Source organism: Platichthys flesus, chromosome 8 (assembly GCF_949316205.1).
Source record: "Platichthys flesus chromosome 8, fPlaFle2.1, whole genome shotgun sequence".
NCBI lineage: Eukaryota > Metazoa > Chordata > Actinopteri > Pleuronectiformes > Pleuronectidae > Platichthys > Platichthys flesus.
The window spans coordinates 8,026,728-8,046,212 of NC_084952.1; the positions used below are offsets into that span (position 1 = coordinate 8,026,728).

Consider the following 19,485-nt stretch of genomic DNA (forward strand, 5'->3'; position numbering starts at 1 on the left):
AGCCTGCTGCTCATTGTTATAACAACTATGCATGTAATTATTGTGACTCTAATTACTCTAACTGTATTACTCAAATTGCCCTTATTCTGGGTTTAGATCACCCGCACTGATGGTAGCCAAGACATGTCTATGAAGAATGGCACCAATGTCCCTTCAGATAAATCCCACATAATTAGCTGTGTGCCTTACAGGGCCTGTGTGATGGTAATAATTAGAGCTACTGTAGCAAAGGTCATGCAAAACAATTTGGCGAGGATGCAGGCTGCATGGGTAATGGGGATAATGGGGGAGGGACAGGAGGAGGGGGGGAGCTGGGATGAACATGGAGCCTCCTCCCCTCTCCCATCTCTCGGAGGCGGAGGGCAGACGGTTGTCTCCTCACTTCAACCAATGCTCTCTCAATAATAGAAAATGAGAAAACAATTTTAATAGCGAGCCGACTTGCAGCGAGCAGAGTATGAATATATCCACGGATCAGACTGGAGGAAAGTGCTACCGGGCGGATCTGTCTGGCCTCAGCAGAAATCTATTCCCTGCTTCTGAGGTGTGATCGTCGCCCAGACCACAGTCTCATTCACGTGTTCATTAGCTCCAGTTCAATGTGCTGACTCTTGGCCCTCAGTTATCGTTATTAATTGTGTGTTTACGGCATGAGAGAGATAAAGAGAGAGAGACAGGGAGTGCTGCCCCACCCAAGTGCACAGGTTAATGAGCCGAGTCAAAAATGTTGACAACAAGGTAAACAAGCAGTCACACCGAGGTCCTTCTATTTCTGCAACTCCTCCTCCTCCTCCCCCCCCTCGAGGCCCGGCTCTCTCTGTAACTCCCATGCTGCTCCTGAGCCGAGACCTCGGGATCACAGCCTGGATCCACCAGGACTTCACCAGCTCCCTCACCTCGCCACTATCACACCCCCGGTGAGATAAGCAGCAGCCTCACGCTCAAATATAGCATCTGAAACAACACTTATGCTTATGTGTGCTCGATTGGTGCCTATTCCCTCTTGCAACACTGACACCCCACCCCAACCAACTCCTAACAACACTTCATTAGCAGCGACTGACAAACAGCCTAAAACTTGTAGGACAATCCTTTTCTATAAACCATGTCATATATATAAAAAAAAAAAATATTATAGCATTTTATAAATTTTCTTGGCCTTTGGCAGGTCATAGTTTATATACTTTTTCCGTAAAGCTTAAGATGAATACTTTTCAACTTTCACTTTTCAGAACATAACTGGTTTGAACCACTTGTGTCAGAGCCTGGAAGAAATGACACGGTTACCTTGGCAGCTAGCCTCGCTCTAGCTATAGGTAAAATAAGTCCAATGTAACCTACATACCAGCAGCTGATAGGTAATCAACAAGTTATATTTACAAACCTGTAAAAAATCAGGTTGATAAATTGTGGTTTATGTGGAAGAGCCTATTTCTTCGGGTTGTAGGTTAAGAGAAGATTTCCTAATATTTATTTACAAACAATGTTCTACTTGCTACTACAATCACCCTGTGCCACTGCACTTACTTTATAACATTTATATATAAACCAATTCAGTGAAAGGAGTATATAATGTACATGCTCAGCTTATTTTTATTACATTTTTAATTGTTATTTGATTGCCTTTTTTTATTTTTGATTCTCTTGTTTACCTCATTCTGAGCTGGCTGTTGCTGTAACAACTGAATTGTCCTGGTTTTTGGATCAGTAGTTATATCTTATCTTATCTTACCTCTATTAAAGAGGTTAAGTATTTGTCCTTGTATATTATATAGAGCTGGTGGAAGCATGTGGAGTGGGTCAGGGAAGCATGGGCAACATTTTTCAATAATATTTGATGGATCTTGATTAGAGAATTGATATTTATGAGTGTGTGCAATTTGGTGCAGATCCAAATAAAACTTTGGATCTACTAAATTTAAATGTGGTTTAATAAGGGGACTGTTGGGAGGTAGTAGACTAATTAAAAAAAAAAGATAATTGGGAAAACTTGAATGGCTGCAATCAGTTAAAATATCAGGTTTAAAAAAAAGCCAAAAACAAGCACTGCATCAGGATGTGATGTTGGACGTCTGATCAGCTGCTTCCCCAGTCAGATTTGACTTCATAGTGAAATTCACTGGGGTGAGAGCAGAGGCATATGCTAAGATCCATATTCCTGCAAGGATTTAAAAACCATAAATTGTGATTATCATTGATCTCAGTCGTCAGATGCCCTAATCCCTATGACTCATACCCACACCGGCCACGTCGGGCGACGATGAACTGTCCTCCCCCACATCTGACGTCCCAAACAAGTGTTGAGGGAAGCAGTGATAAGCAGGTCCTTATCCTTTTAAAGACACTCCCGTAATCCAGCAGCGGTGGGAGGAGGGAGGGGGCTTCAGCTTTCAGGGACTTAGTCTGGATTATAGCTAGTCCTCCAAATTAAACCAAAAGTCAGCTTTCTGCAGTTGCTCATGCAAGCTGGCGACTGGCTTGTTACCAGCACTGCTAACAAAGCGAGCGATGGAGGTCTATAATTAGAAAAGATGCTCTCCCTCACAGGCCACAAGGCAAACAAATGCAGTTTACACGTGAGCACAACACGGTTTGATCCCACCTAAACCTAAACTGCATATTTTCCGGTTCTTCTCGGTCACCTCCCAGCTCACCTCCTCTGAACACACTCGAAATGTTTTCCGTGCTGTGTCGCTGACTTTTGCTGCCAACTAGCTTAGCCACCGACGAGCTTCTGAGCCGGGGCAGGGCTGCTCGGTCCCCACTGCTGCTGCTTCCCACAGCAAAACAAGGCCAAATCTGGGGCTTAGAGGCTAAAATGATCATTACTGGGTCGTGAACGAATGAAAAGTCAGAACACCACTCCCCCCCCCCATCACTCTTGGTATTCCGTCTGCCGTCCTATCACACGCACGCACAAGGCAGGGGCAGCCACAAAATTAACATTTAGGATGGACGACATTTTGATCTGATAATTAAAAAAAAAGGCAAAGTGGAAACCAGATTCTCTTTTGATCTCTGGAAAATATAATTTAATCAAGGAAAACATCTGTTTCTGTAACTTTAATTTTAAGAATATTGTCGGCATTTTGGGAATTTCACATGTTTCCTTTTTTTGGCTGAGATATTGATATATTGAGTATAAAAGTGGATCGTCTGGAGGAAGCTTGGTGTGGTTCGGTCCAAATGGCAAAAAAATAAAATACGAATCAGCATACCCTCTTGCAACATGTTTCATTAAGTGAGTAATTAAGTAACTCACTGCTCCCAGCCAAGTAATCCTCAAGTGGACACATCACAGTTATGATACTCTCATAAAGAAATCAAATAAAATATTTCTGCACAGGTTAGACTGTTTCCACTCGTAGTTTAAAACAGTTAGAGATCACGATGGGACGCTCACTGCTTCCCCTTGCTCTTGTTAAGTACTAAACATCACAGGGCAGAAAAAAATATCTCATCTAACACTCCTCAGGAAAGCAACTAGGTTAATTTCCCAAATGTCACATTTTCTCCTTGGATCTTTTTTATGACTTTTATTGATAGCTTACAGAAAAAAGCTTGGAAGGAATTTTTTTTTAACTCAGCAGTGCATTCTTGTTCCCAGGTGTGAGCATATATGTCAATGCATTAGCAGTCCTTACAACCTACGTTATAATACCCAAACCTAGATAAGGCCCCTCCGTAGTGCCCCCCCCCCCCCCCCCCCCCCAGCGGAGCACTCAACCCCTGTTATTAAAGCACAAAGATTATGAGCTGCCTTCGACATGCGGGCCTTCCTCACCCAACAGCCCCCACGCAACACTGGACTGGGAACAGCGCTCAGACATAGAACAGGTACAGGAGAGTAATCTTGAACTAAGGGGGGGTTACAGGAGAAAGTGCTGCACTCGGAGCATTCTGACAGAGGCCAAGTGCTTTTCATTCATTAACTTGGCCGCCTGAGCTGTGGTATGTCATACAGTGGACGTGAGGGGAAAGTCAAATCTGATGTCCCATTGTGCGGCGCAGCCAGACACCGACCGAACCCCCGAATATTGTTTTCTGATGCCATGAGGGAGCACAAAGAGGCAGGTGGAGCCGTTATCAACTCCCTTAACATGGAAATCGTAACAATTATCATTAGTTGTATTTTTATTCCTCCACATTCAGCGCAGAGTACATATCTAATCTGTCTCCTGGAACACATTCTTGTCTTCCCAACATGACCTGGTATCACTCCAGCGAAGAGATGGTTCCCCGCCTCTCCCCAGAAAGCAGATATGGGACGTAAATAATATGCCTGGGACCTTTCTGAAAAGCCCTAATCCCAGCAAAACAAACCTGAGCGTAACAGGGCCACCGCGATTGCTTTCAGGAGAACTAGATAATCAAAATGCAAAACAGCCTTTGATAGAAAAATGAGCCGACTTCTAACAGCAAATCCTCTTCACCTAACATCAGCATATTCTCTTTGCCGAACTTTTATTTGCATGCAGTGTTTGGGGTTTTTAATGTAATCACAGAGCACACGGTGCTCCGTCAATGAGCTATTCTGATTTATGTCAGCCTGAATCGGGCTGAAAGCTCGGAGCTTTACAGACGGCATGAATGAGAAAAGGAGCCACACACTGAACACATTAGGGGTCCCACCATCTCCGCAGACAGGGGCACAATGGGTAGGGGAGCAGAGATAAAGGAGGGTGAAAGCAGGGGTGAAAGAGTGGTTGACGCTGATCGGCCAGTGAAAAATGGGAGGAATGGGGGAAAAGAAAAGGAAGAGGCCCACGACGACGGCCACATAGGGCAGAGGGAACGTGAGGGCTCCGAGGGGCCTACACTCGGTCATAGCCCATTAGGCCGGCTGGGTGAAAATGCTACAGCTCATTACATGCTCTGCCTCTGTTCTGTGGATGAACAATGCACAATTACGCTACCCTGCTGCTCCTCCACCCCGACCGCTGCATGCCTCTGAGGCGGCCGATACTGCTGCTATAGCGGCTCGCCTGCCAACAGCCCCGGCGCTCATCAAACACCCCATACACGGGCTTCCCAATGCAAATCCAGGTTTATGTCTTTGAAACAAAAGCACTGAATGAATTTGCTGAAATGAAAGGAGGGGAGGAGCAGGCAAAGGCTCCGGCACCGCCAGAGCAAACAACACCGAGGCATAATGCAGCACTTGTGTGTGTGACACAATGATGTTTGCTCCCTTTAGTCAGCTCTGCCTTCCTTAGATTCTCCTTCTCCACAGTTTTAAAAATGGGAGAATTCTTTTGTGTCCAGCTCAATTAAGTTTCACTTGATGTTACAATTACTGTTAAGCCAGGTAAGGTGCCAACCCGACAGGTCCAAATATAACCACAATTAAAACAGAGAAGTGTAAAGCAGATGACACCGAGAGGGCCGTGACAATATCTGCAATGCAGTGACTAACTAAGCTCAGGATTCCTCTATCCCCCCCCCCACACCCCCCTGCAAATTGGTTCACTTCAAGTCATCCTCTTTCTCCACTCCACAATTATGCATGCAGGAGTTGACATTTAATCTGATGGGGGAAATGCTAACTAACATCCTCCTGCTTCTGCTTTGCTTGAGACACAAAAAAACAGGACACTTGGAAAGGTCATTCTTCCCTGGTGTCAGAGCCGGCTGCTTGGAAAAGTTTCCCATGCACAGAGAGTATTGTTAGGTTCCACTGAGCCCCTCCCCCCCATCCACTTCCCTGTCACTCAAAAACCACAGCATCAGCACTCGGGAGTGAAACCCTGGGAACTCTCTTAACAATGTGGCGACATGTCTACTAGCCCAAATATATTAGCCAATGAAAATACAGAAAACAGGGTGACGCTGACATCCACGGATTGTCATTAATACTTTTTCCTTCTCTGCACGTTGGGATGAAATACATTTTCGGCTCATTCAAATCATCGCTGTCATTACTGGAGAGTTTAAATAACTTTTTTTTCTCACTATGTATACTTTCGTAAGTTATTTTTTTATTTTTCCAGAGCGGATCTGACAGGGAACATTTAATTTCCCCAAAGACTGATTATGAGTCCCTTGTTCTCGTTATCGGCGAGGAGAGACAAATCTTTGTATATGTGTATATATCAAGGCTTTATTACACTGCGTGTCAGCACACATTATTCAATGAGTCAGAGTGACAGATGTGGGCACATGCCTCTCGACAAACACTGAAGATTATCATGAGCTTCCACTGCACACAGCTTCATGCTCTTGTCCATTAGCAGTCTCAGGGTTTTGTGTTTCTTTTAAATATGTGGACTGACCTTTTCTCTTCTTCTATATTAATGCAACTACAGGCATTTTTCACCAAAAGGTGTTAATGAGAGCGGGGTTATTTTTTTAATATTCACTCTTGGTTGTTTCCCTGAACATTAAGCATTTGATGCACAAATTTTTGCCTGAAATCGTTTGAACGGCCGCAAATGAAATTCGGGTTAATTTCCAACTTTGTATTTCTTTGGGACTTGATGGTCCAGGGATTTCCATGGAACAAAACACAATGCGGCATATTTGTGTGTGAGGGTTTTGATTTGAGAAATAAAAGAACAACCCGGTGGGAAACTCAATTAAACGGGTAATTACTGTACGTCCACGCCGCATCGCTCGCCGGGTAACAAGGTTCATAATGACGTCCTCTTCTCCGGCGATGAACATCATCTCTACCTCCATTTCCTTCACTCCATTTAGCCTTCGCTCGTTTACGACTAGACCCATCAACCCAGAAGTTCAATGCCATTATTCCCCCTTTTTTGCGTTTAGGTACTTGTCCATTAAACATTTAACATAAATTGTGGGACGACTAATGCTATTATGTGACTACTTCTGGCGCCATGAAAAAAGAAAAAATGTTCCTTTGATGCTTAATAGGTTTTAAAAGAAAGTGAATTCTTTCCACATGATAGAGCTTCTCAAGTACTTTTTTTTTCAGGGCTGCCAATTTTTAGCAAATAAATTCATCACAAAAGATGAAAACGATTACGCCGATTAGCACTTTGCGATTTGTACTTTTTTTATTTGAATGTATTTTGTGTGCTTGTGTTGTAAACAGCCTTAAGTGTCTGTTTGCAGATGTCCTCGACGAGTTCAGCCATTTGACAACATCTGGCCGGAATGTGGAGATTTAATACAGAGTCGGTGCAAAACTCAAACCACTCTCCTCTGCTAATGCACTTTACCATGTTCGCCGTTACATTGAAATAATCACAATATTTGCTTTTTCGTTGGGGGGAAGTTGCGCCAACAATAGAGGAGACATTATTGCTTTCCGCGGAGGTTGATATGGCCCCTGCAATAAAATCTCTCCGTCATCCTAACACCACCTTTTAGAGAGAAAAATAACACATTTCAGGCAGCCGCGGTACAGGTTGAGGAAAATCATTGGCACTCTATAAATAGACCTCTCTCCCCTCGTCTCTGTCTCTCCTGGGTTTTTTTCTCGGCCTTGCCATTTCTCCACGGCGCTCCTCAGCCTGTTCGCTCCGCACCAGTCACATGTGGTTATGGACACATACGGTTGACATGTGTACATCAGGCGGCGTCACTCATGTGTTTTGACTCTTAAGCTCTTTTGGCTGGGTGCTCTAATCCCGACGGGAGGCCTGGATGCTGGTGACTGGCTGCCCGGGGTTGTTATGTCATTTCATTGTACCTCGGCTACATCGAGAATGACGTGCCGGCGTGTCGCGGGTTGGGGTCAAAGCTATAAAAACCCAGCCGAGTGTAAAACTAGCGCGGGGTTGTGCATGAAGTGAAAACCATCTTGTTGAGTAATGCCACTAAATCAGCCCCCAGCTTCACCAGTTTCCCATGTAAAACACAAATGGGGAGGAGCCGGCTGAGGAATGTTATAAGAGGGGCGCTGAATACATCACTGTCCTACCGATAATTTATTTCTGTCAGAGAACATTTTTTTATTTCACCTTATAAGCAGTGACACTTGAAAAGCAGAGTATTTCTGAAGCCGCTGCCTTACAAATAACCTCTCTAAATAATTAACAGGTTCGTCTGCCACTCAATCAGAGCGCAGCTGAAGCTTTTGTAGATGAAACAATTCCCTCTGAAATCCTCTGAGAGGAGGAGACTTTAAAGAATGCTCCGTACGCCTCCTCTTTCAACACATGAAAATAAAAATACTCAGAAACACGAGAGCGTTCAGATCAAGCAGGTATGTATACCTTCCATTAATCCACAGTATCTGTATAGCTCTGCTTTCTTTCCCAAAATGAATAGTCAAAGACAAACTGTTCAGTGGTGAAGCAGCTCCTGTATATTTTCTATTTGGCCTTTAACAAGATATTGGGTTGGCTATATTTTTTATTATATGAAAATAGAATAAGATTTTGTTATCAATCTGTGAAAAGAGTTTCTTCCCTTGTTGTTATAAGGGACTGGCTCAAAAAACGTTCAAGTTAAAATAACAGAGAAATTTGACTTTCGATTACTTACTTCTTAAGTCCATATTATCATTATAAACTATAAATGTGATTATTATTTATTTCTATTCACTTTCTAAACTTCATTGAAAACTGAGCATAGCGTAAAAATGAATATCGAGTGAGGAACAGAGTCTCCAGCTGCAGTGGGGCGAGCATTCGGCACCGAGACAGTTTCACTTCCACTCTGCGCTTCACTGCTTTGCCCGTTGTCCTCTCCCAGTTACACTTCCCACCAGCAGCTGACGTTCTTTCTGTCACTCCCAGTCCGTTCAAGTCAACAAACACACACAAGCTAAATGATTCGTCCAGATACAGTCTGTCTGTGAAGAGGGACTGAAAAATAAAAGCTGGATCCCCACAGAAACTCCGTGCCAACAGAAAGTTGAGCAGCTGCGAACGTCTGGTGAAATATAATTTATTCAATCTACTGTAAGACCGGTCTGCACTGCTCCAAACTTTTTCATTAGCGCCAGAGCACTTAAATGACAGATGCTATTAAGGAAATATTATTAGAAGCATTTATAGCACTCTCCGTGTCTTAAACACCAGGGAATGATGATGATGATGATAATATCACAACAACATTAACAAAGCACTTTGAATGCAGGATCACAACCGAGTTGATTATCGAATGTGTGAGATTGTGTCGCTCATTCCCGCTGCTGTGAGATTCCTGAGTCGGTCATAACGATGTAAATGATAATGTCACAGCCCATGCATCAAATAAATGTGACACTCCATAGTAAGTATTGTGGCTGCATTTGTGTATTCATGAGTGCATGTGTGTGCAATTTCAACCGATGTGCAGTGTGCGCTGACAGCATGACATGTACTTTGCATGCTCAATATGACACGTCTGGATGCTCCCATGCATATTGCCCTGATGTGAAGTGATAGCGAGGGACTTGCAGCCACTCCCTGTTGTGTCTCTCTCCTACATCCACATCAAAACATCTTCTTCTCTAACAGGGAGGAGCAGCGAGGCCGGTGCACCCAGATGCCTCCTCACGCGCGTGGCTTGATTTGTTCATTTTCTCATCCAAGACGCTTTGATTGGCTGCGAGAGCCGAACAAACAAACACAAATACGTGCGTCTGAGCCCGACCCCGTGGCGCGCACTTGGACTCGGTATCACAGGGACTTGTGTAGCCGCAGTATCTTCAAGGAGGCAGTGCAGAGAGAATCCGACTGCATCAATTATCAATTAACTGCACTTGTCAAGCGCACTCCTCGCTGCATACTGAACGCTGAACGTTCTCCAGCGTGCAGTGCAAAGTCCTCTACCTCTTTTTTATCCTAACTCCTTCATCACCTTGTTTCTGACTCATTTATCACCTTTTTCTGATTCATTCACCGCAGCGTAAAAAGGACAAAATATGCAATCTGCCCGAATGAGCCTAATCAATACAGTAGGTAAGTTCTTTTTTTCTGCTCTGCTCATTATCTGGAATCACAGGTGTGAGAAGCCTAAGTGCACATTACAAATTCAAAAACACATTCTAGCCAAAGGCCATTCCTTTACTGTATAATTGTTTCCCCCACCAAGTGATTCACGATAATTAAGCTGTGGAAGACAGCTCTATTCTCCTGTGAGTGTTCATATTAGTGCTACCACGGGCAGGTCTAACAAACATCTCACAGCTGATGCGTCCCAAAACAATGGACAGCGATGTTCGTGGGGGGGGGGGAGGTATATACGGGTGCACGTTCTCACAAGGGAGAATACAATACACACAATGCAATTGCAGGTATGAGGCCTTCGGGGAGACCTGTCACTGTTATCTTGGCCGAGTCTGCTGTGTGTGTGTGTGTGTGTGTCTGTGTGTGTTTGTGTGTTCCACGGTGCTTTGTCTGAAGCAGGAAAAGCTTGACTCCAGCTGCTCGTACATAAGCAGGAAGCTCGCTGCCCCACATAAACTAACAATGGAGGAGAACCTCGCATCGATTATAAACATAAATTACAAAATGGTCACAAGCCCATATCCTCTTTCCCTCCATTGGCTCACTGAATCTGACCCTGTGTCCACATTTTGATGGCGGTGATAATTCTAAACTGCACATTTGGAAAAATAAATAAACAGGGAGACATCATCGTGCCCTGGTGTAAAAACAAAAAAAGCTCTTCCGCCGAGGATAAATGAATCATGGATAATTACGAGGTTGGCCTCAGGATGAAAACACAATTTTTGGGACAAAGCTGCCTCAGTAATCACAACAGTGCAGCCACTTGTGTGTCCTAGCCAGTCAATGGAATATGAGTTGAGGACTTGTGGAGTCAAGTGGTTTCAAGCCTAAGCTTGCTCATTGTAACAAAGCAATTATCAGTCATTCCACCGCTGTTTGTTTGTGCTATAAATGGTATTGTAATTATACTGACAACATTTGCCAGTTAAGAGCAACGTTTGAATATACTGTAGAGCGTGTCTCTCTTGCAAATGTCACAATGGGGAGGACAGCACACGATGACAGCCCTCGGCGGGCAGAAGGTGGAGGGTGTTCCGTGGCTCCTGCTACTTCTCACTTACTTCCTCGCCTTCTCACTCACTTACTTTCTCGCTCACACGCTCTCTTCTCAGTCCAGGGAAAAAATGCAAAGGCCGGGTCAAAGAGATGTTTGTCAACATCGTGTGTAAGGCGGAGAGCGATGGAGGCTGCATGCTAAACAGGCCCGGCCTCTATCAAACCAATCAAGTGCCTCTAAGAAAATGAGAAAACGTAGCCGGGGCTGAGACACCTGGCACCGAGACTCACTCGCCCTCGCTCACATCTTCCCTGCTTATCTCTCGATCTGCCCTCACACAGCTCCATCAAGACAACTCCTGGCTCTGCATATGGAATCATCAGAATCAATCTTCAACCCGATTTGTCTCCCTCTCCGCTTTTTCATGAGCTGAAACAAATAAAGGCCCTCGTAATCCTGCGGCAAATGTGCTTTTATTGGATGGTTAAGCCACAGAGACAGGATGCTGCTCTGGCTTTTTTACAAAGGTGCTTGATTTCATTCTGGAGCCAGACCCACATTTTATTTTTCCTTGGCAGAGGAAAAGGGTGGTGGCGACCCGCATAGCTCTACCTACCAGCAAATGCAATCACAGCATAAAGGTTCACTGCATTCACCGGCTGAATCCCCTACCTCTTCCTTCCACCGGCCGGACAACACCACCAGACAGCCCCCCGACAACATTTCTCATTCTTTCCACCTGCGTTACTTACCCACACGCTCAGTCGGAACCAGCTCCGACAGGCCCAGTAAATCAGCATGCCTGTAAGTAGGCCTCATTGACCCCTCAGGATCCACCGGTGCCTGGATCTCTCTGGATCATCCAGTCAATACATCAATATCCATCTTGTGTTCCTTGTTTTAAGACCCCGCTCCCAACCCCGCACCCCCACCCGCTCCTCACTGAATGTCAAGCGGAGATTGGAGTCATCAATTACAAGCGTGCGTGTGTCCGCGTGTGTGTGTCCAGGGAGCTTATTTGCTGCCGTCTATGGGAGCAAGCGTGATACACATTCGTAAATAAACACACGCGCGCACACACACACACACAAATACCGATGCACATTTTTCTCTTGCACTCACACAAACATAAATGTCCCTCCCTCCCCTGGGATCGAGGAGAAGTGGGTCACGAAGAGAGAGAGAGAGAGAGAGAGGGGAAGGTTGCCCAAAGAATCCAATAGACCAGTTCATACACACAAAAATCTATAAACTAAAGATCAACTTGTCGGCATACACTCTGTCAGCTTGAATAGTTTTTTCGAGTCAGACCTTCACTGCTCTGCTGGAGCCGTGCATGGTATGTCAGGGTAATTCAATGTGTCGGTGCAGAGCAGCCATGCGGCAACGCTGCAGCCAAATGGACGACACACAGATAAAGCATTAAAGCAATGATTCTTTTTTTCTGCCAGCACCTGAGATGACGTGTGGTGGTGGAGCAGATCAGTTGGGTCAATACACCTGGCAGGTGCTCAGACTTGTCTTCTACAATAGCTCAGCTCACACAATAAAGAAAGTAAACACATGGAGTAGGGAGAGGCCAAATAATCCACTTTGTCAGGCCTCCAAATAAATGTCTGCTTGGCAAAGCGCCCTCACTCGCAGGTCGGCCTCAGTGTCTCTGCACCCTGAAACGCCTCGAAGGATTCTGCTCGGATTGACAACGTCACGAGCTCCACTCGAAATCGCTCGGCTCTCAATCAGTAACAGTCAGGCGTCTCTCAGCGACACTATGATCTGTGGTGTGATGGAATGCTAAATGTCACTAGACCTTGCGATGTGTTGAAAGGTGGCGTGCACCATCTTTACAACTCATGCTGGAGATTCAGCACCATTAAGCAGACCTATTAGTCAGAAGTAATGAAAAGGAAACCTAACAAAGATGGTTATTTCTTGTCTTTGATTAAACCTCACATTAAGTCACATAAACCTTATAATCATATAAATCATAGCACCCCCCCCCCCCCCCCCCTCCCTTTAGTTCTAACCCTAACACCGAGGGCTGCCCAGCCGAGGATTTAGAACAGAGCACAGGGGAGTGTATCTCACCTCTGGCAGTGGCATGCCGTTGATGATGAGGTCTGGCTGTTGGTGGCTCTGCCCAGTGAACGGGTGCTGATAGCCATGGTTGGGCGCTGCATTGCGTGAGTTCTGGTTCTCCACGTTGAGGAAGGTGCTCTCGGAGCGCCTGCAGCCCAGCGGCAGGCTCTGCTGGTGGTAGTCGAAGTAGTTGAGCGAGGAGGTGAGAGACGAGCAACTCACCACATTCATCTTGTCTGTCTCCTCGACGTCTCGTGGCACCAGGCGGATGTCGTTCTTGCTCAGCTTCTTCTTCTTGCTGGACTTCTTCTGGCTGCCATATGAGTACTCTGCCACCCTGCGCAAGTAGAAGAAACTGAACAGACTCAATAAAGCAGTGCTCTGCCTTCCCCTCCCCTGTCCACACGGTCAAAATGCCTGCCCGCCATGCCAGCTAGGGCACTGCTCAACCATGGGTGCCAGACAGAGGCGCATTGCCCGTGTCCAGGGGTGGAACAGCACACTAAGGTGACTCCCCCACTCTCAGCTTGCGATGGAGCCGTCATCCCTTATTTGTTTGCATTTGCATGCTCAACACACGACACGACACGAACAGGCAGGCAAAATGCAAACATGCCAAAACCACAGAAGCAAAGTAAAAGGACACACTGGTACTCAGCAGCACTACCGGTATATGCGATCATATTCAAAGCACACAGCCCACACTAATTCCATTTTTTTCTTTCATTACCAAGCAGGCCTACTTGCAAAAGGAGGTGCAGGAGAGCTGCAGATTCAAATTCATTTAGCTGTTCTCAGCGGCTGCTGCAAACTTGATATGAGTATTTTGACTTTAATAAGAGCAAATGAGCAGCAGAGCCACGTTTTATCAAAGGAGCCTGAGACTGGGGAAAATATCCATTATTCGCACAGCCTTGCAGTTTTCCACAGGACAACAGATGCTATGTGCTTTATAGTGATGACTAACCACAATCTTCAATAGACATATTCTATATAATTTGTGATGTTGGTAATGATCTGCATACTTCAAACTCTGTAAGAGTCCATTTTCAACCCCAGGGCTTCCAGCATATGGCTTATTTCCTGCTAATGCTCAAAAGGAAACTATAGTTACCCATGAAATTGCAATATCTGAAATGTGTCTGTTTTCTCTCTTGTCTTGTCTGGAAGCTCTGTGCTCCACCAACCCCCACTGGCCTCTGTGCCTCACTAAAACGCAGCTCTAATCCTCTGTCGCTTCTAAAATCACACTGGCTAAGGAGCACCATTGTAGTTTGTCTTTTTCATTTTTCTTTTAGATTGCATCTTGAAAACAGCTCCCGCCCCCATTCGGCTCCCCCTTGATTCAGAGGAAGGAAAATGGGCAGCTGCAAGTGCGGAAAATACTCAATTTCTTTTCCATTTATCATTTGAGCACGTTGTCTCTCTACTTTGTGCCCAAATTGAAAATTGGGAGGGGGAAATCTTCAGAGTCAGACAGATTGACAGAGGACAAGCAATAAATTGGAGATAACTGCTCCTCGTATTCGAGGTGGTGACTGAGAAGCTGAACACAGCAGTGCTGATTAAAGCACCCAGCAGGCAGAGCGGCTCACACTAGGAGAGTAAAGTTCTGAGAGCAGTTTTGAATTTTGAATTTGTTGTTGTTGTTATCACTGTTTCTTCTCAAGAAAAAAACACGTATAAAAGACTTTAAAAAAAAAAATATGATAAAATGGCTGTTTTGATGAAGATGTGAGCACACTGGTTCCCCATTCTATCAAATCAGGCTTCAATAACACGACGTATAGGGTGGTAGGTATAGGCTGAGAAGAGATGTAAGGTCCCACTGTTTACAATCTGAAGGGACGGTTCCTCTTAACCCAGAGCAGAATTTATTTCCATTTCCAAGCTCTGTTATTAAGAAAATGTGAAAATCTGGGATTATTCAAAACAAATATTATTACTGGTGAATTACTCCTAGTAAGTCTTCTATTCATACTGAGTAATATTGGGGGAGTTTTAGAATATGTGTTTCACCACTAAATGTTGAAAAATGGCCCAACTTAACTTCAAATCAACAAAATTAGGTCTGGAGCAAAATATGATTATAGCTTCAGGTTAAATCTCAAATCCAATCTATATGTAAATTCACAGTGGTGATGTGGCACAGGGAAATCAAAGCCAGGGCTGATGTTCAGATTAATGAACAAAACAGACGTGCAAAGGTCCGGGATTATAATAATCTGCAAAAAAAAGGCTAAATAGTGAATGACGATGATGTGACCTTACCAGATTTTATAAAACGAAAAAAATGCAATTAATTATTTAATTATCTATATTATCCCATCTTGTTATAATCGTATCGTTCCAAGACAGAGGTAGATGTGAATGATCCCGGATGATTGTCCATGATCACACTAGATTAAAGCTGATAACAGGCAATCAGCCATGGTGGACGTTAAATAATAAACGTCTGGGACTGCTATTGAACCGGTGGGACGTTAATTGTCCGGCAGCACACCAGCAAATTGAACATGACAGTTGAACCGTCATATTTATGAGTCAATTGGTTACAATGGAAGGATTAAATCAATCAATCCCGTTTGCCTAACGCGGAACAGTGGGCCTCGGCAGAACGTGTCTGATCTTAAGAAGATGGGGGGGGGGGGGTATTAAGGTCTGTTTCACTCTCAGCTGACGGTAAAAAAAAAAATCTGCAGTCCTCACAGTCAGGCCTCTGCATGCTGCATGACAAAAAGCAATGCACTGACACCTCGCCGTTTTTACGCACAATCACGGTCACAAGCACCACGGTCTGTTTCTCTCTCTCTGTCTCTCTCTCTCACACACACAGACACACACAAACACACACACACAAAAGAGTCGGTCAGTACCTGCAGTTGTACGTCCGGATCTCCTTGTTATCCCGCTTGCACTTCACCGCCACGAATATCATGGTGACAAACAGGATGGCAGCGATGGAGCCCAGAGCGATGATGAAGATGAGGGACAGGTTGACCGGTCCAATAGGCTCCTGTGCGTTCAGGTCTGGCGAGAGGTACACCACGATGTAGGCCGAGGCGGAGAGGGAGGGCTTGCCGTGGTCCCTGGCCACCACCGTGATCTCGTAGTTGGACTTGGCGTTTTCCCCGAACATCTTGGTGGAGCGCACCTCCCCGTTCACCTGGTCGATCTCGAAGAAAGCCCGGTCGCCCTCCGAGATGGTGTAGGTCAGCCGCCCGTTCTCCCCCTCGTCGTAGTCGTCGGCTTTCACCTGGGTGACCATGTAGCCCACCCCGGCGTTTCTGGGGATGGAGACCTCCGCTGTGCCGTTAACCAGAGGGGGGTTTGTCATCACGGGTGTGTTGTCGTTGACATCCAGCACCACAATACGCACCGTGGCGTTGCTTGACAAAGAGGGGTTGCCATTGTCCCTGGCCAAAACTTTGAAATCAAAAGTCCTGGTGTACTCATGGTCGAAGGATCTCATGGAGTAAATGCGGCCTGATGGGTTTATGCTGACATATGTGTTTACATCCATGTGCTTAATCTCACCAGGGACTATGGAGTATGAAACTGTGCCGTTCATCCCCAGGTCCGGGTCTTCTGCTGATACTGCGAGCAGACATGAACCAGGGAGGTTGTTTTCCATCACCATTTCCTGATAGTGAGGCTTGAGGAAGTGGGGAGGGTTGTCATTTTCATCCGTGACTTTGACTACCAGGGATTTCGTGGCGCGTAGAGGAGGGGTGCCACTGTCCTCGGCCTGGATGGTCAGGTTGTATGTGTCCTTTTGTTCCCTGTCCAGTCGGCCATCCACCAGTATCGTGGAGAAGCTTTCATATTCTTGCAGTCGGAACGGAACGTTGCCCTGAAGCCTGCACTGCACTTTCCCGTTTGCCCCAGAATCCTTATCTGACACCCTCACCAGCGCGATGACATATCCACGCTGTGCGTTCTCGCTAACTTCCACCATCTCGGTGTTCAGTGAGAGCAAATTGATGACAGGCGGGTTATCGTTGGTATCCATCACGTTCACTGTGACTTTGCAGTGAGCTGGGATGGAGTTGGGACCTAGATCTTTGGCCTGAATGTCAATCTCGTATATCTGCGTCGCCTCGTAATCCAAAATGCCGTTGACAGTGATGATCCCCGTTCTGGGGTCAATTTTAAACGCGTCCCTCGTCTTCTCTGTGACATAACTGTTGAAGGTGTACACGATCTCTCCATTAGGGCCCTCGTCAGGATCCGTCGCGTTCAAGTCTATGACTAAAGTGTTGATGGGGGAGTTCTCCATCACATTAACAGTGTACACGGACTCGTCAAAAACAGGGTTGTTGTCATTAGAATCAATTACCTTGATGTTTAACTGGACCGCGCCTATCTTAGGAGGGTCTCCTCCATCTTCCGCGCTGATTTCATACTGGTAGTGTGCCTGTGTCTCCCTGTCTAATGATTTCTGCACGACAAGCTCAGCTATTTTGGACCCGTCCCCTCTGGTCTTTATTTCCAGTCCGAACAGCTCATTCGGGGTGATGGAATATGATTGCACGCCGAAGATCCCCGAGTCCGGATCACTTGCCCCCTCTAGGGGAAACCTCGTACCAGGGGAGGCATTCTCAGAAATCTCAATGTCAATGTGGCTCGTCGGGAATCTGGGCGCGTTGTCGTTCAAATCCTCAATTTCAACTTTGATGACACAGATCTCCATGGAGTTTGACATCACTTCTAGGGAAATGACACACTTTGGGTTCTGTCGACAAACTACGTCCCGGTCTATTTTCATTTGGGTTGTAAGGATTCCGGCCGGACTCAGTTCCACCCATCGCGGCTCTGAATTGGAAATAACCCTCAAGTACGGGGGCTGCGGTGCAATCTGAAATCCTTGCTTTAGCGCGTCCTTTGTCACGTTTCCAATCACTGAGCCGGGCTTCATCTCCTCGTTTATTCCATACTTCAGGTTGATGACCGCCTCGGCCCCGACCCAAAGTAAAACGAACACGGCGATTGATTGAATTAAATCCATCTCCTTGGTTTGCATTGTACCTGTTGATCTTTCTTTTCTCTCTGTCTAATAAAAAAAAAAAAAATCAAAAAAAATCTTGATAATTACGCACAAAGAATGCTCGTCAGAGAAAACAGCAAAAAATGTTCCGAATGAATCATCTCATTGAAACGACCTCAGAAGTGTTTGGGCGACGAATGGCTCTCGTGTGCGCCAATTAAATCATGATGTGGAAGCTGTAATTCTAACAAGTGCCTCAGCTTATTTTACTCTTCTCAGGCGGAGCACATCCTCCGGTCTACTGCAGCGGGCGAAACATTGGGGACGACGGATGTGTGAGAACATGCTGAATCCTCTCACAACACTGATTTCACCGTGTAAATCCGTGCAACTCTTATCAAGCGGCAAACTGCTCTTACGCACGACTCGCGTGGCAAACTGTCCATTTTCAAGTGGCCTGAAAATGAGGGGGAATTAAATCTAACAGCATGGACGCAAAGATGAAAAAATTCCTGCAAGTCCACACACACACAACAAAAATACAAAATCTCCCCTGCAGATGATGAGGTTGAAAAGTCCGTGTTAAATTCTCCGCCTTCGTGCCAGCATATATTTAAGTCGCATTCTGGATGAACATCTTGCTCTGTGCGTAATGTTCACAGGCAGTGGGGAGATCTCCTCCTCGGACGGCAGCTATAGGCTTTCAAGCGGCTCATCGGATGTAAGAGGAGAACAAAAAAAAAAATCTAAAAGGCTCTGCAGTCAGACAATTATTAAACAGCTCAAGTCCGGATATCTCTGCGTAAAAGGAGAGGTCTGCCGCTGCGGGAGTATCTGGTGGAAATCACTGAAGTCCCGATTACCTTTTTTATTTCCAGCAGATTTATTCTTGAGGCTTTTACTTACTAAGTAATCTCCTCGTATCTCACTTGGAAAAGACAGGACACATCCTGGTAATTAGTCCGTGCAACACGCACACACACACAAAAAAAAAAATCCAATGGAAATGTTGCCAAAAGCCAGCGGGAGGAAAAGGATGCAGGAGCCTCCGTGTATATACAAAACGATGGGCTCTCGCGATGGGCTGCAGCGGAGGGGAAGGAGCCTGTATCCAGCCTGGGTGAAAAAGCGAAATCTCCACTCGCTGCCTGTGTAGTTGACTCCGACGAGCGCTCCTCTCGCTGCACTGGTGCACACTGGAGGACGCGCGGCTCCGAGGCGAGCGCTCAGTCTCAGGACCCGCAATCCCCGCAGCCAATCAGGGGTTACACGGGAGGGCCGGAGCTGCTGGTGGGTGGGGCGACGCGCAGCACAGAGAGACACACGGGCCAACTACCTGTTCGCCCTGCAGATGGACGACTCCTCGGGCAATTACTGCGTTACAAGTTGAAACACGAGGTTCTGCAGTTTGATGATCGTTAGAGGTAAAGAAGGAAAAGATGGTCTGGGGGAGGGCACCCATGGGTGTGTTTGAGAGGGTTCCCAGCAGTGCCGCAGAGGGGGGAGTAGATTAA

General features: G+C 45.8%; 1 protein-coding gene across 2 annotated transcripts in view; it reads right to left on the minus strand.

Moving 5' to 3' along the window:
• The window catches only part of pcdh19 (protocadherin 19), a 53,638-nt gene extending 34,519 nt beyond the window's left edge, over positions 1-19,119 (minus strand). Inside the window, exons 1-2 of one of the 2 annotated variants that reach the window (XM_062394425.1) lie at positions 15,861-19,119; positions 12,994-13,321 (exon numbers count right to left, since the gene is read on the minus strand). In XM_062394425.1, coding sequence (XP_062250409.1) covers positions 12,994-13,321; positions 15,861-18,007 — 2,475 coding nt within the window. In that variant the 5' untranslated portion in view covers positions 18,008-19,119. Of the gene's footprint in view, positions 1-12,993; positions 13,340-15,860 lie in introns of both variants that reach the window. The other variant, XM_062394424.1, reaches the window with a different exon arrangement.
• Positions 19,120-19,485: the final 366 nt, after the last annotated feature.